This window comes from Echinops telfairi, unplaced genomic scaffold (genome assembly GCF_000313985.2).
Source record: "Echinops telfairi isolate 266 unplaced genomic scaffold, ASM31398v2 ScPeMD7_2010;HRSCAF=2546, whole genome shotgun sequence".
Classification (NCBI taxonomy): domain Eukaryota; kingdom Metazoa; phylum Chordata; class Mammalia; order Afrosoricida; family Tenrecidae; genus Echinops; species Echinops telfairi.
The window spans coordinates 17,994,434-18,006,845 of NW_022105908.1; the positions used below are offsets into that span (position 1 = coordinate 17,994,434).

Here is a 12,412-nt window from a genome sequence, read left to right on the forward strand (position 1 = left end):
ATGTATGTATGGATTGTGATAAGAGTTGTATGAGCCCCTAATAAAACTATTAAAAAAAAAAAAAAGATCTCTGGCTTGGTGGCACCAGGAATTGAGCTAGAGGATATAAGAGAGGGGCCAAATTTGGGGGCAGATGGCCAGTCAGGTGTTAGAGCTATGGATTGTCAAATGCTTGTCGGAATGCCCAGGTGGCAATAAGTCGTAGGCAATTGATGATATGTTCAGAATTTTGGAGAGCCATTTAGAGCAGAGAATGTTTCAGGCTTTCAATTTAAGGACTGGTTAATCAAAAAGCATATCAAACTAGTATGGAGTAACATATAGAAAGACCAGAAGAACTCTGGGCCACACCCATGTGCAAGAGGAAAAGGGCCCTACACAGCACTCTTAGGTAGATGGCAGGAAAACTGGAGCAAGTGTGTAACTGAATACATGGGAGTACAGCATTAGGAATGGGTTTTTAACATAATGGTGAGAGATTGGTGTTGTGTAGACGTCAGCAACCCTGGTGTACATTGTGTGAGCGCCGGGAGAGAGAGGTGGCAGTCTGTGTCTGGAACTCTTTAAAGCCTCCGAAGCCCCTCGCCCCGTTTTGCTCTGTCCTCCAGGGTCCCAAGGAGTTAGTATTGCCTTGACAGCAGCACTCTTGTTTTTGTTGTTTGTCCAGAAGCAGTTGACAAACATGACTGAGATGTACTTTTTGTTGTTAATCATTTTATTAGGGGCTCATACAACTCTTATCACCATCCATCCATACATCAATTGTATAAAGCATATTTGTACACTCGTTACTCTCATTCTCAAAACATTTGCTCTCTGCCTAAGCCCCTGGCATCAGCGCCTCATTTTTCCCCCTCGCTCCCCGCTCCCCCCTCCCTCATGAATGCTTGATAATGTATAAATTATTATTTTGTCATATCTTACATTGTTCGATGTCTCCCTTCACCCACTTTTCTGTTGGCCAGCCCCAGGGAGGAGGTTACATGTGATCTACTTTTTTAAGAAGCAACAACTTGCTTGGAAGGTTGTTCAGCGCCTTTATCTCCTAGGCTCCATTCATTCAATGCCTCAGCCAGCGTTTAGTATTTATTTATCTTACTATGTGCCGTGTGCTCGCTCAGGGCTATGAGACAGAGAGGTACAAGAAAGTCAGTTTCTATTCTGGGGGTGGCCATACGCTTTTTGATAAACGTGTAAAGAATTCATTATAATACAACAGTGTGAGGTTTCGTAAGTGCAGAGAGGTGTGTAGGACGTGTATGAGACAGTTATTTAGAACGACGCAAAATTGCTGGGTGTCACAATTGCCTTAGACAACACAAATGTTGTTCTTTGTAGGGTCTCCCTCTTAAGGGTCCTGAGAGACTCCAACAACAGAAATGCGAGAAAACCAAGAGGCGGGAGGTGGGGATGGGAGTCAAAGAACCAGGTCCAACCAGATCAGCTAGCTCACACAGGCCCAGATTGGGCCGACTGCCTGTTTTGGTGATGCGTTTTGGTTGCTCAATGGGCTGGGGGTGCAGAGCACAGAGCCTGCCATCCTATCCTCCCGGCAGCCTTCTTGAGACCACAGACATTCTAAGAGCATACGTAGACCAAGATCTACCCCAAACTGGCTTCATTTTCTTCATCCAACAACTTCTGAACCCTTATGCACCCCCAATTTGACATCCCTCTTCACGTTTCCCTACCCATGTAAGCTTTGAAGCCTCCTGCTTGGAGAATTACCTTGTCTCCCCCAAGTCTCGCTGTGCCGCTCCTTGGCTTGGCCAGCCAATTAGAACTTCTTTTGCTTTCAGCCATTTTGCATCCCTGTAAGCTGAGGCAGGTGCGACCTGAGAGGTGGCGGTGACACGTCCAGGGTCAGAGGAAGGAGCACCCAGCCCGTTTGTGCCGTTCACATGCTGTTCTTTTTCATTTAGCTCTTTCTTCCTGCTCCTTGGCCCACATGGCCTTTGAAAAGCAGCTTCAACATCATTCCGGAAACTTTGGCATTCGCCTTTGGTTTAGTTCATTCTTTAAAGAGTATTGGTCACTGCTATTGGACGACCCAGTTCTGGAACATTCACTGAGAGAGAACAGAGAGAAAGGAAGAAGAAAAGAGAGCCAACATGTTAAAACTAGATCATCATGAAGCTCCTTATCAGAAATTCAAACAGAGGAAAATTCAAGGAAGAAAGTCAACAATCACCAAGAACACACCCTCTAGAAGCAATCATGATTCACACGAGGTTGGCATTATCCAGCTTTGTAAGTATAAAAGTACGATTCATGATGCTTTTACATTAGGATCCTAATACACGTGTGATTTCATGTTGAAAGATGAACATAAAAAGATAAATGCAAATTACATAAGAAGTTGAGGGTGTGGTGATTTCTGAAAGTTATTATGCTTCCATATGTTTCACTTTTCAACAGCTTGATATGCCCTTTCATGAAAGATGAAAAAGTTACCGCCTTCGGCTTCTCTCTACCTTTCATCCCTCCTCAGCTACTTCCTGACTTTTCCGTGACAATGGCTCTGTTGATGATGTTAACATTTAGACCATTCTGTAACCTGATCTATATACTTGTGTATTCTTGGCTCAGTGCTTAAATGGACTCTGTTCTATGCTCTCTCATGGCATCGCCCCAGCTCCTCTATTCTAGAGTTGTCTTTTGTTGGTGCTGGTGGGGTTTTTTAAATACTCTTTTAGAGATGTGTGGACATGGAGAAAGTTGTGCAGAAAGCACAGAGAGCTAGCTACAATATGCCTCTTGTCTACCCCGCTCAGATATTTAGCTATTCCCATTTCACATCGATGCAGCATCTGTTACAATGATGAATCAGCGCTGATACATCATTGTTAACAGAAGTCCATAGCTGACCTTAGGCTTTACTCTTTGTATTGTAGAGTTCTGTGGGTTTTGACAAACGCGTAATGGCATTTGTCCACCATCTTTTCTAGAATGTTATATAGTTGACATCATTATAGTCTGTAGTATTTTTAGACTGACATCTTTCACGTAGCAAACAACATATAAGGGACGTACATAGTTGGTAGTTTATTCACTCAGCTAATGATGTAAAGAAGTCCTGGGTGGCTCAGTGGTTAAGCTCTCAGCTACCAGCCAGAAGGTCTGTAGTTTGAACCCACCAGCCGCCCCGCAGAGAACGATGTAGCCATCGGCTTCCGGGAAGACTTACAGGCTCTGGAAGTCCTAGGGAACAGTCTAGTGCGTCTACACTAGGGTTTGCTCGGAGCCAGAATCGGCTTGATGGGCAGTGGCCTGGGTTTGGTTGGTGAAGTGCATCCTGGCTGCTTTCGTTTTCGACAGTTATGAATAAGGCTGCGATAAGTATGCGCGTCCAGGTGTTTGTGTGAATATAAGTTTTCAACTCATTCGGGTAAATGTCTAGGAGTGCGATGTCTATACCATTTTGCATTCCCACCAACAGTGAATAAGAGTCCCCGTTGCTCCGCATGTTTGCCAACACTTGTTGTCACCACTGATTTAGATTTGAGCCATTCCAGTAGGTGTGTTTGTTGAGGAGCCTTGGAGGCGATGTTGACGAAGAGTTGGGCTGCTAACTACAAGGTCATTGGCACCCACTTGCTGCTCCGTGGGTGAAAGATGAGACTCCCGTGCTCCGGTAAAGATTCATGACCTCGGAAACCCTCCACAGGGTCATTGTTCTATCAACTCAAGGGCAGTGTGTTTTGTTCTTTAATTTGATAGGTGTGTCTCTGGAGGGGCACAGACAGTGAAGTGCTCAACCATTAGCCAAAAGGTTGGCTGTTCGTACTTGCCCAGAGGTGTCTCAGCCGAGTGGCCTGGTGCTTGACTTTCAAAGGCAGTTCTACTCTGCACACAGGCTTTGCCATGAATCAGAATGGGCTGGATAGCAACTGGCAAGGCCTGTAGGTGTGGTGCATTTCATTGTTGTTTTCATTTGTACTTCCCTAATAACCTCTGTTGATCTCCTGGTCATAAGCTTATTTATCTGCATATCTCCCTGGATGAGATGTATATTCATATCATTTATTTCTTGTCTTATTTTTTATATATTCATATATTCTGTCCATTTTTAGAAATCCAGTTTTATTATCATTCTTATTTTAGCTTTTTCTTATTGTTAGGTTTTAGGAGTGTTTACTATATCTTGGGTACAAACTCTTTTATCAGATATGTGCTTTACAAATATTTCTGTCCAGTCTCTGGCTTGTTTTTATTCCCTGCCCAGTGTTTTGTGTAGAACAGAAGTTTTCAATTCCAACAAAGCCCCACTCCTCAAGTCTTCCTTTTCATCCATTACGGTTCTTCATGTCCATTCATTTCTTGGTCAGCTCCATTTCATTACCGACTGGCTTCCCCAAGAAGACTTCTGTACTGTCTGTCTGTTGCCATGTCCAGAAGGGACAATTTGGGCTGCTTCTTTTTTTTTTTTTTATCATTTTATTGGGGCTCATACAACTCTTATCACAATCCACTTACATCAATTGTATAAAGCACATTTGTACATTTCATTGCCCTCATCATTCTCAAAACATTTGCTCTCCATGTAAGCCCCTGGCATCAGCTCCTCATTTTCCCCCTCCCTCCCCGCTCCCCCCTCCTCATGAACCCTTGATAATTTATAAATTATTATTTTGTCATGTCTTACACTGTCCGACGTCTCCCTTCACCCACTTTTCTGTTGTCCGTCCCCAATTTGGGCTTCTTTACACTAGAATTTGTTGACATTTCTCCTCTTGTCACCTAGAGGTTCGTTTTAAACAGTGTTAAACTGGTTCGTTTGTTCCCTTACTGCTTTTCTTTGCCTTTTTGAAGGAGAATTTCTCTTTCCAAAGAACATGCGCACAAGTGCTTTATCTTATTCTCTGGACTTGTGAATGACTACTAGGAACATACCACAGAGAGATGGTTTTGAAGGAGCCCTGGTAGAGCAGTGGGTTAAGGCTGGGCTGCTAGCTCCCAGGCTGGCAGTGCAAACCACCAACCCACTCACTAGCTGCTCCCTGGGGGAAAGATGAGACTTTCTGCTGCCCATGAAGATTTTCAGTGTCGGGAGCCCAAAGGAGCAGCCCCACTGTGCGCCATTGGGTTGCTGGGAGTCAAAGTCAACCTGATGGCAGTAGGGCTGGCGTTGGTAAGTTATATGGTTTTGCAGTGAAGCAGAGCATTTTTGAAGTTCTCATCACACATCTTTGTTTTCCCCCCTAGAGATCATTGATGACCTTGCCAACCTGGTGGAGAATACAGATGTGAAACTTCGCACCGAAACAAGGCGTGTGAGCAGGGTGGACCAAAAGTCGGCATCCTGTGGTAAGGCCTACCTAGTGTCCTGGTCCTGCGTGCGGGTCCACTCGGCTTGGAGTCGCCCACAGACTGGGGATTTGGTGGTTTTCCTGACTCAGATTGCCTCCTTTGACGGCACATTGACCTTGTTAAAGGCACTTGGGTCTGGTTAGAAGGAAATGAATTGTTTCAGACTCAGAGGTGGTATAATACATGGGTAATTTTTTTAAAATTAAGAACAATTTCTGCATGTGGATAGAGAGTAATGGTTTTGGCAATTGTACGACATTCTGCAAGTGATTGGTGGGGTGCCTTGTGGAGGGAAAGGCGATCTAACTCGGGTTTGTACCTTTTTAATGATAAGCTTCCCCGTGAAACTTGAACTGCCAAGTAGTTAAGAGCCAGGTTCGGAAGTCCAGTGGGGCTCAAAGCCTTTACTAAGTCATGTCTTCTTGGACAGGTCACTTTATCATTTCTTGATACTTCGCGTGGGAGACCCCTGGTACTGACTGGTTAAGCCCTTAGCTCCTAGTGGAAAGATCGGTGGGTCACAGGGAGTAGCCCTCTGCCAGAGAAAGATGTGAGAATCTGCCCTGTGACTCCATAGGGCAGCTCTTCTCTGTCGGATAGGACGAGAATCCTACAGGATGAGGGGCCTGAGGGGCCTTTATCACCTGCTTCCCCAAGGAGCCCTTGTGGCATAGTGGTTATGCCTGGGCTGCTAACTGCAACCTCCGCAGTTCATACCCACCAGCAGCTCCCAGGGAGGGGAAAGAGGCTTTCTACTCCCATAAAGATTTACCGCCTCAGGAACAGCTCTACTCTGACCTCTAGCGGTCCTGTGAGTCAGCGTCAACTCAACAGCAGTGAGTTTATTTGCTTTCTACTCCTCCTCCCCTAGCACATCTCATCCTTCAGGTAGCACCCACTCCATCTGGGTTCTCTTCCAGTGATCACGTGCTCATTTCTGCATCCTGGAAAAACCAAGCCACCCTGGCAGGTGTTCCTCCACCAGTCTTCCTCCATCACTTCCGACCACAGGAACTTGTTGTTCACGAGAGACCCTGAGACTTCGGACCCAGAGAGAGGTGGGTTCATGCCCACCACTGCCTCTCTTAAAAAAAGCATTAAATTTTTTTTTAATTTAAATGTTTAATTAAAAAAATTTTTTTTTAATTGTGAAGGTTTACAGAGCAGGTGGTTTTCCACGGTCCCTTCAGTGTGTGTTTTGGTTCGAGTCGTTCATTGCAGCCCCCACGATGTAGCTTCGCTGTCCTCGCCCCTCCCTGGGGTTCCTGTCTGTCCTTCCTTCTTCCCTAACCTTTATGAACTTTGTCCTTGAGCAGATGCTCCGCCTCTGATCGCAGATGGTGTGGACGCGCCCCTCGAGTGTTATTGTTCGCCTCCCGGGAGTTAGTCTTTGGCTGAAGGTTGAACCACGGGAGTGAATTCTTCTCCAGACCCAAAAGGTGGCCAAAGGCCATGGTCTCAGGGGTTCCAACAGCCTTCATCCAGCTAGTCCACTGCTGTCCCTCTGGTCTCTGATTTCTGTGGCAGCAGCCTTGTTAGTAATACAAAGTGTCCAACACTGTCCAGGCTTTCCATACGTCCGTGGAGGGTTGATGGTAGAGCATGGGCTCCATCACCAGGTGGCCGGACCGCCACCCAGCAGCCCTGTGACCTCAGTCCCTTAAGTCCCTGGTTACGCTTTGGTGACCTCGTCTCCAAGGGGGACCAATAATGCCATATGCTTCAAAGGAATACGTGAATAGACACACCTTGTTTGTCATTTCTTTTATGTTTATGTTTTATATCTTCACGAGGAGACTTAAAAAGTTCAAGGGGAGAATTTCATTATCTTTTCATTCCACTTTTCCCACTAACACTTTGAAGCCCCTTTGTAAAACACTTAGAATCATGTTTGCCACATTGTAAGCAGTGAGCAAGTATTATGATGATGATTTTTATGATTTACTTCAAGATGGGAGAAGCCTTATAACTAAGTTACAACTTTCCTGGGAATCCTGCTTGTTTGTTAAGTAATCATGTTCACTGTATTTGGAGTGAACATTTTTATTGACATACAGTGTTTTTAAAAATATTTTAAAGATAGTAGTTCTCAACACATGCTCTTTTCATAGAAATATTTTACAGAAAAACTTCTTGTCTTTTCAGTTCCTTTTTCCTACTATTTTCTTACTAGCTGCATTGATAGCCTAGCTCACCAACCAAGAAACTATCCTGCTGTCATTTCTGATGTCCGGTACCTGGAAAGGAAAACAATTTGCATTTTAATCTTTCTCAAAGGGAGAATTGCAGTTACTTATGCATTCATTGACCCGCAATGCTGGCTTGCGCATGTTGATGAAGTTTCCGGATGCGACTGCTCAAGCTCTTGGGAACTCAGACTCGTATTTATGACACTCCACAGTGGCTTTCTAAGTCTTCGGCTGAGCACTACCGAGCCTATGAACACAAGGCACATTGTGGCGGTTCCCGAGTAGGCCCAGCAGCCCTTGGCAAACGGCAGACTGATCATTGTTTTGGCTTCCAGCCTGCAAACTCTTAGGTACTTTCCTGTCCGCTCTTTTTCTTTGTCTGATAAAGGCCTCTTGCAGGCAGGAGTCAGGGACTTCCACAGCCCATGCAGGCAGGCAAGGGGTAGGTGGAGGCAATGCAGGCATTGGGAAGTGTCAAGTTGGGACCCCAGAGAGCCACACCAGCAGGGTAAGCGTGAACCCTGACTCAACTTTCCTTCTTCTCGCTGGGCTCCTCTTGGAGGTTGCTACCACTGGTCACTGAGAGAAAAGTAGCATCTGGGACAAGTCGTAGTGACAGAAAGCCTCTCTTGAGGGCTTGTGCCCTGTGCCTAAACATGCAGGGTGGCTCAGGAAACCTCAGGCGCTGCATTTGGTTTGAGGCTGACTTGCCTGTTTTAGTCCCAGGTGCTGAAGCAAAGGAAAGCCCTCTCTGGAGGAAGATTGATGTGTCCTAGGTCTCTGGGAATCAGCACACAGCCAATTTTAAAAAGGCAACGACCAGCACCCAGTGAAAGATTCGTGGACCTGAACCAGCAGACGGTAGAAACCAGGCTGCACTGGTGGGCAGTAGTAGAATGATCAGACATGGATCGTAAAATCAGTGATGCCTACTTTATGGAAAGGAATAAGTGACAAGCTCGCAAGCATTTCAGAGAATAGCAAACTTTTAAAAGTACCGTCAAAAAAGAGAGAGAGAGATAAACAGAACATGCAGCAATAAATAAAAATTTAAAAACCCAAACAGCTGAAAATTTAAACTCAGTGGAGATAATTGGTAGCAGTAGTAAAGGGAAGCCACTGATCAGAAAAAAGTAAACCCCTTTCTCTCAGAAGAGGAGACTCAAATGTCGTGCAAGGGAAAGTAAGATCTTGAGAAGAAAGACATTTGGGAGGCAGGAGACTGGTCAGAGAGCCTGAAGACACGATTCAGAGTTACTCCTTAGCATTGCCCAAATTCCAGGCTGGATTGATCATTTTGTATGTAACACACAAACAAGGTGTGTGCATTTGCCTACGTGGATGGTGTGGTCCTCCGTGGAACTCAAGTGCAACTCGATGACTGTTCGCAGGGAGCTCTGTTGCCATGTAGCGGGCGGGGAAAGCCGCCGGCACATCATCACTGGACTCAAAGGGGTACACAAATACATTGGGGACCGTGAAATGGGCTTTTGGCTTCCTACCCTCAGCACTTCTTCCTCGCTGGTCTGATAGCTCACAAACAGATGCTTTCGCAGTGAGCCCATCTCTCCTTGTAAATACAGACCCCACTGCCAGCAGGCCACACAGAGGAGGGACCTGATGATGATTTGTTGATTCAGTTGTTAACAGAGACTCCAGGCCCTGCTTTGTGGTCCTTTCACGGGAGCCCGCACTTCAAACGCCTCACCCCCTTTGACCCATCTCGGCCTGCTTTCTCCTTTTCCTCTCCCCGTGCATGCCATTTAATATATTTACAGGATCATTTGTATCCATTCACTTATTTTTATTAATTTTTTTTTTCCCCTAGCCTCCAAAGGTAAATGCAGAGGCCGATGCTTGTCTGCTGGTACCGATACGTATCTTCTGATCCGAGTCTCACATTAAGCACACGTGTATGAAGGTCTGGCTCTCGTGGGGACAGTGTAACTATTCAGTGTGCCTCCGCCTCATTAGAATTCAAAATAGAGCCTTGTCTGCATCTGACTGGAGGAGGCAGTCGTGAAAACTCAGGCTCGGCGTTCTGAATCCCCAGGCTTTGAAGGCTGAGTTTGCTTCTCCGCATCCTGTTCCGTTTGTCATGTGGCCTGAATGCCCGCATCGGTTGTGCTTGTAGCGAGGTTTCTGTTTCAGGGACGTGGTGGGAAATAAGCTGGGCCACCGCAGCACCAACGTTCTCACCCAAAACCACACCCACGGCCCTCGTGGGGACCCTATGCGGGGTGTCTGAGGCTTGGTCTTCACGGGAACGGAAACCTCATCTTTCTCCTGCAGAGCAGCTGGTGGCTTGGAACCTCAGGCCTGGTGGTCAGCAGTCCAGTGCTGACCCTACAGGGCACCTTTGTCACGTCACAGCCTCGAACTGTGGAGTGTGGCGTTCAATTCCTCCCGGCAGTCGCACAGTCTGAGGGAAGTGGAGGACGCTTAGGCCTGTGGGCATAGAGCCAGACAAACCGGAGTTGGAGCTTGGGGCTCTACTGCTTACAGATGACTGACTTGAAGAATTCCGTGCTCTGTCTCAGTTTCGTGGTCTATAAAATAAGGCTAGTGATTGCTAGAATGTATGGCGATGCAGTGGATTAGATGAGATCCTGTAGGCAGGTAAGACTGGTCCTAGTGGGTTCTCAATACATGCTGGCTCCGTTAAATGTCCACCCTCCTTCTGTCAGCTTGCCATACTGTGGTGGCTTCTCATTGCTATGATGCTGGAAAGAACCCTGCTGGGCAGAGTGGTTCTAACCACATAGGGCTTCTAACCACAAGGTCAGCGGTTCAAAACCACTAGCTGCTGCTCCATGGGAGAAAGATGAAGCTTTGTACTTTTGTCAAAACGTATGGTCTCGGAAACCCACAGGGGCAGTTCCACCCTGTCCCACAGGGTCGCTGTGGGGGGAGTGGACCTGACGTCAAGGAGTTTGAGTTTGAAGCTGGGAGCCCAGATCAGAGCCTCTTAATTAAGACAGACCAGGAAGAAAGGCCAGACAGTCGGCTTCTGAAGCAAGCCAACAAGTACCCTGTGAATCGAAGCAGGGTGCTGGCTGTTTCAGTGCTAGTGGATGAGCACCTGAGATTGGAAGGCTCTACTTTACCCTGCAACCTCCCTACTGGACTCCGGCAGTGATGATGCAGTTGGTGCAGGGCCGAGCAATGACTCGTCCCGTTGCGCATGGAGGAGGATCACGAGTCAGGGCTGATCTGACTCTTATCACAACCCGTCCATCCATGGTGTCACGCACACTTGTACATAGGTTGCCATCGTCATTTTATTTTTTAATTGTTTCATTGGGGGCTCGTACAACTCGTTTCATAATCTATACATAAAGCCATTGTGTCAAGCACATTTGTACATTTATTGCCATCATTCTTTTTTTTTTAATCGTTCTATTAGGGACTCATATGACTCTTATCACAATCCATACATACATCAATTGTGTAAAGCACATTTGTACATTCATTGCCCTCATCATTCTCAAAACATTTCCTCTCCACTTAAGCCCCTGGCATTAGGTCCTCATTTTGCCCCTCCCTCCCCTCTCCCCCCTCCTTCGTAAACCCTTGACAATTTATAAATTATTAATTTGTCATATCTTGCCCTGTCTGACGTCTCCCTTCAGTTCCCTCTTTCCAACCCACTCTCCCTCTACCCTCCCAGTATCGCCACTCAGCCATCATCATTCTTAAAACATTTTCTTTCTACTTAAGCCCTTGATCTCAGTTCCTCATTTTTTCCCTCCCCCTCCCTCCCACCCTCGTGAACCCTTGATAAATTATTATTATTTTCATATCTTATGCCACCCGCTGTCTCCCTTCACCCGTGTCTCTGTTGTTCATCATCCTGGGTGAGTAGATGTTTTACGTCGATCACTGCGATCACATCTCCTCCCACCATTCCCCTGCCCTCATGGCATCCCTGCCCCCGTTAATGTTCCTGGGGGTGCTGTGGGCTTTTAACCCTGAAACCAGCACAGAAAGCCTGGTTTGGACATTAGCATCCTCATTTGGTTTGAGATACGGTTGGTTTCCCCCCAAGTAGACTCCAAGTGAGAAATGGGTGGCCGAGGCCTCTGTTGGCCGAAGTGGAGGTGGAGGTGCCCGCTTCGCCTCCCGTAGCTCCCCACAAATGTTTTCTCTTAGCAGCCCTAGCCTTGTCCCCTTGGGAGACCTGCTCTCTTTCTTCAGGAGGAAGCTGCTGCTTCCAGGCTGCCTGTTTTTCCAAGTTCACAACTCCCATCATGCCTTCAGCTGCCCTCAGGGAACCAGACAGGCATGAAGAGAACAGGCACCTGTGTTTGTTTTCTCCTCGCGCAGCTGTCGAGCCATCAGCAGAGTTCTGCCGAGTGGACACGCCAGCCCGGGAATGCCCGATGGCCGACGTTGCTTTTCCTTTGTGTTACGTTTCCAGAGAGAAGCTGGAGCATCTCATGAAACCTCCCAAGGCTTTAGCATTGACAGTACCTTCGCATTTTAAACCACACACCTTGAGGGACTAATAAAAAGCCGACCTGTGAGGTGTCCTTTGGAACCGCTGTTTCACATTCACCTCATTCACCTCCTCATCCATTTGTCCTCCCACCAAAGCCACCCTCTCTCTGGTCCTTGTCATGTTTATGTGACCATTACAAGTGAGCCTGGGAGAGACTGGAGCCAACTCCCTTGCTGGAGGGAATGTAAAGTGGGACAGCCGCTATGGAAGACCTTTCAGCCGTCCTCAGAAAGTGCCATGGAGAAGTACAGCGTTGTTCCTGGTGCCCCTGAGTCGGCTCTGACTCACGGCGACGCTGTTCCCAGCAGAACTGAACACTGCCCATGCCGTGCCGGCCTCACCATGGGAGGTTTGAGTCCACCGTGGCAGCCAGTGTCCGTGCATCTCATCTAAGCCTTCCCCTGTCTCGCCG

At 47.0% G+C, this 12,412-nt stretch overlaps 1 protein-coding gene across 2 annotated transcripts in view; it reads left to right on the forward strand.

Annotated features, from left to right (window-relative positions):
- STX8 (syntaxin 8) overlaps positions 1-12,412 on the forward strand; it is a 301,784-nt gene that overhangs the window by 182,429 nt on the left and 106,943 nt on the right. For both annotated transcript variants that reach the window (XM_045293406.1, XM_045293405.1), the window contains exon 7: positions 5,206-5,307. In XM_045293406.1, the coding sequence (XP_045149341.1) occupies positions 5,206-5,307 (102 nt within the window). The remainder of the gene's footprint in view (positions 1-5,205; positions 5,308-12,412) is intronic.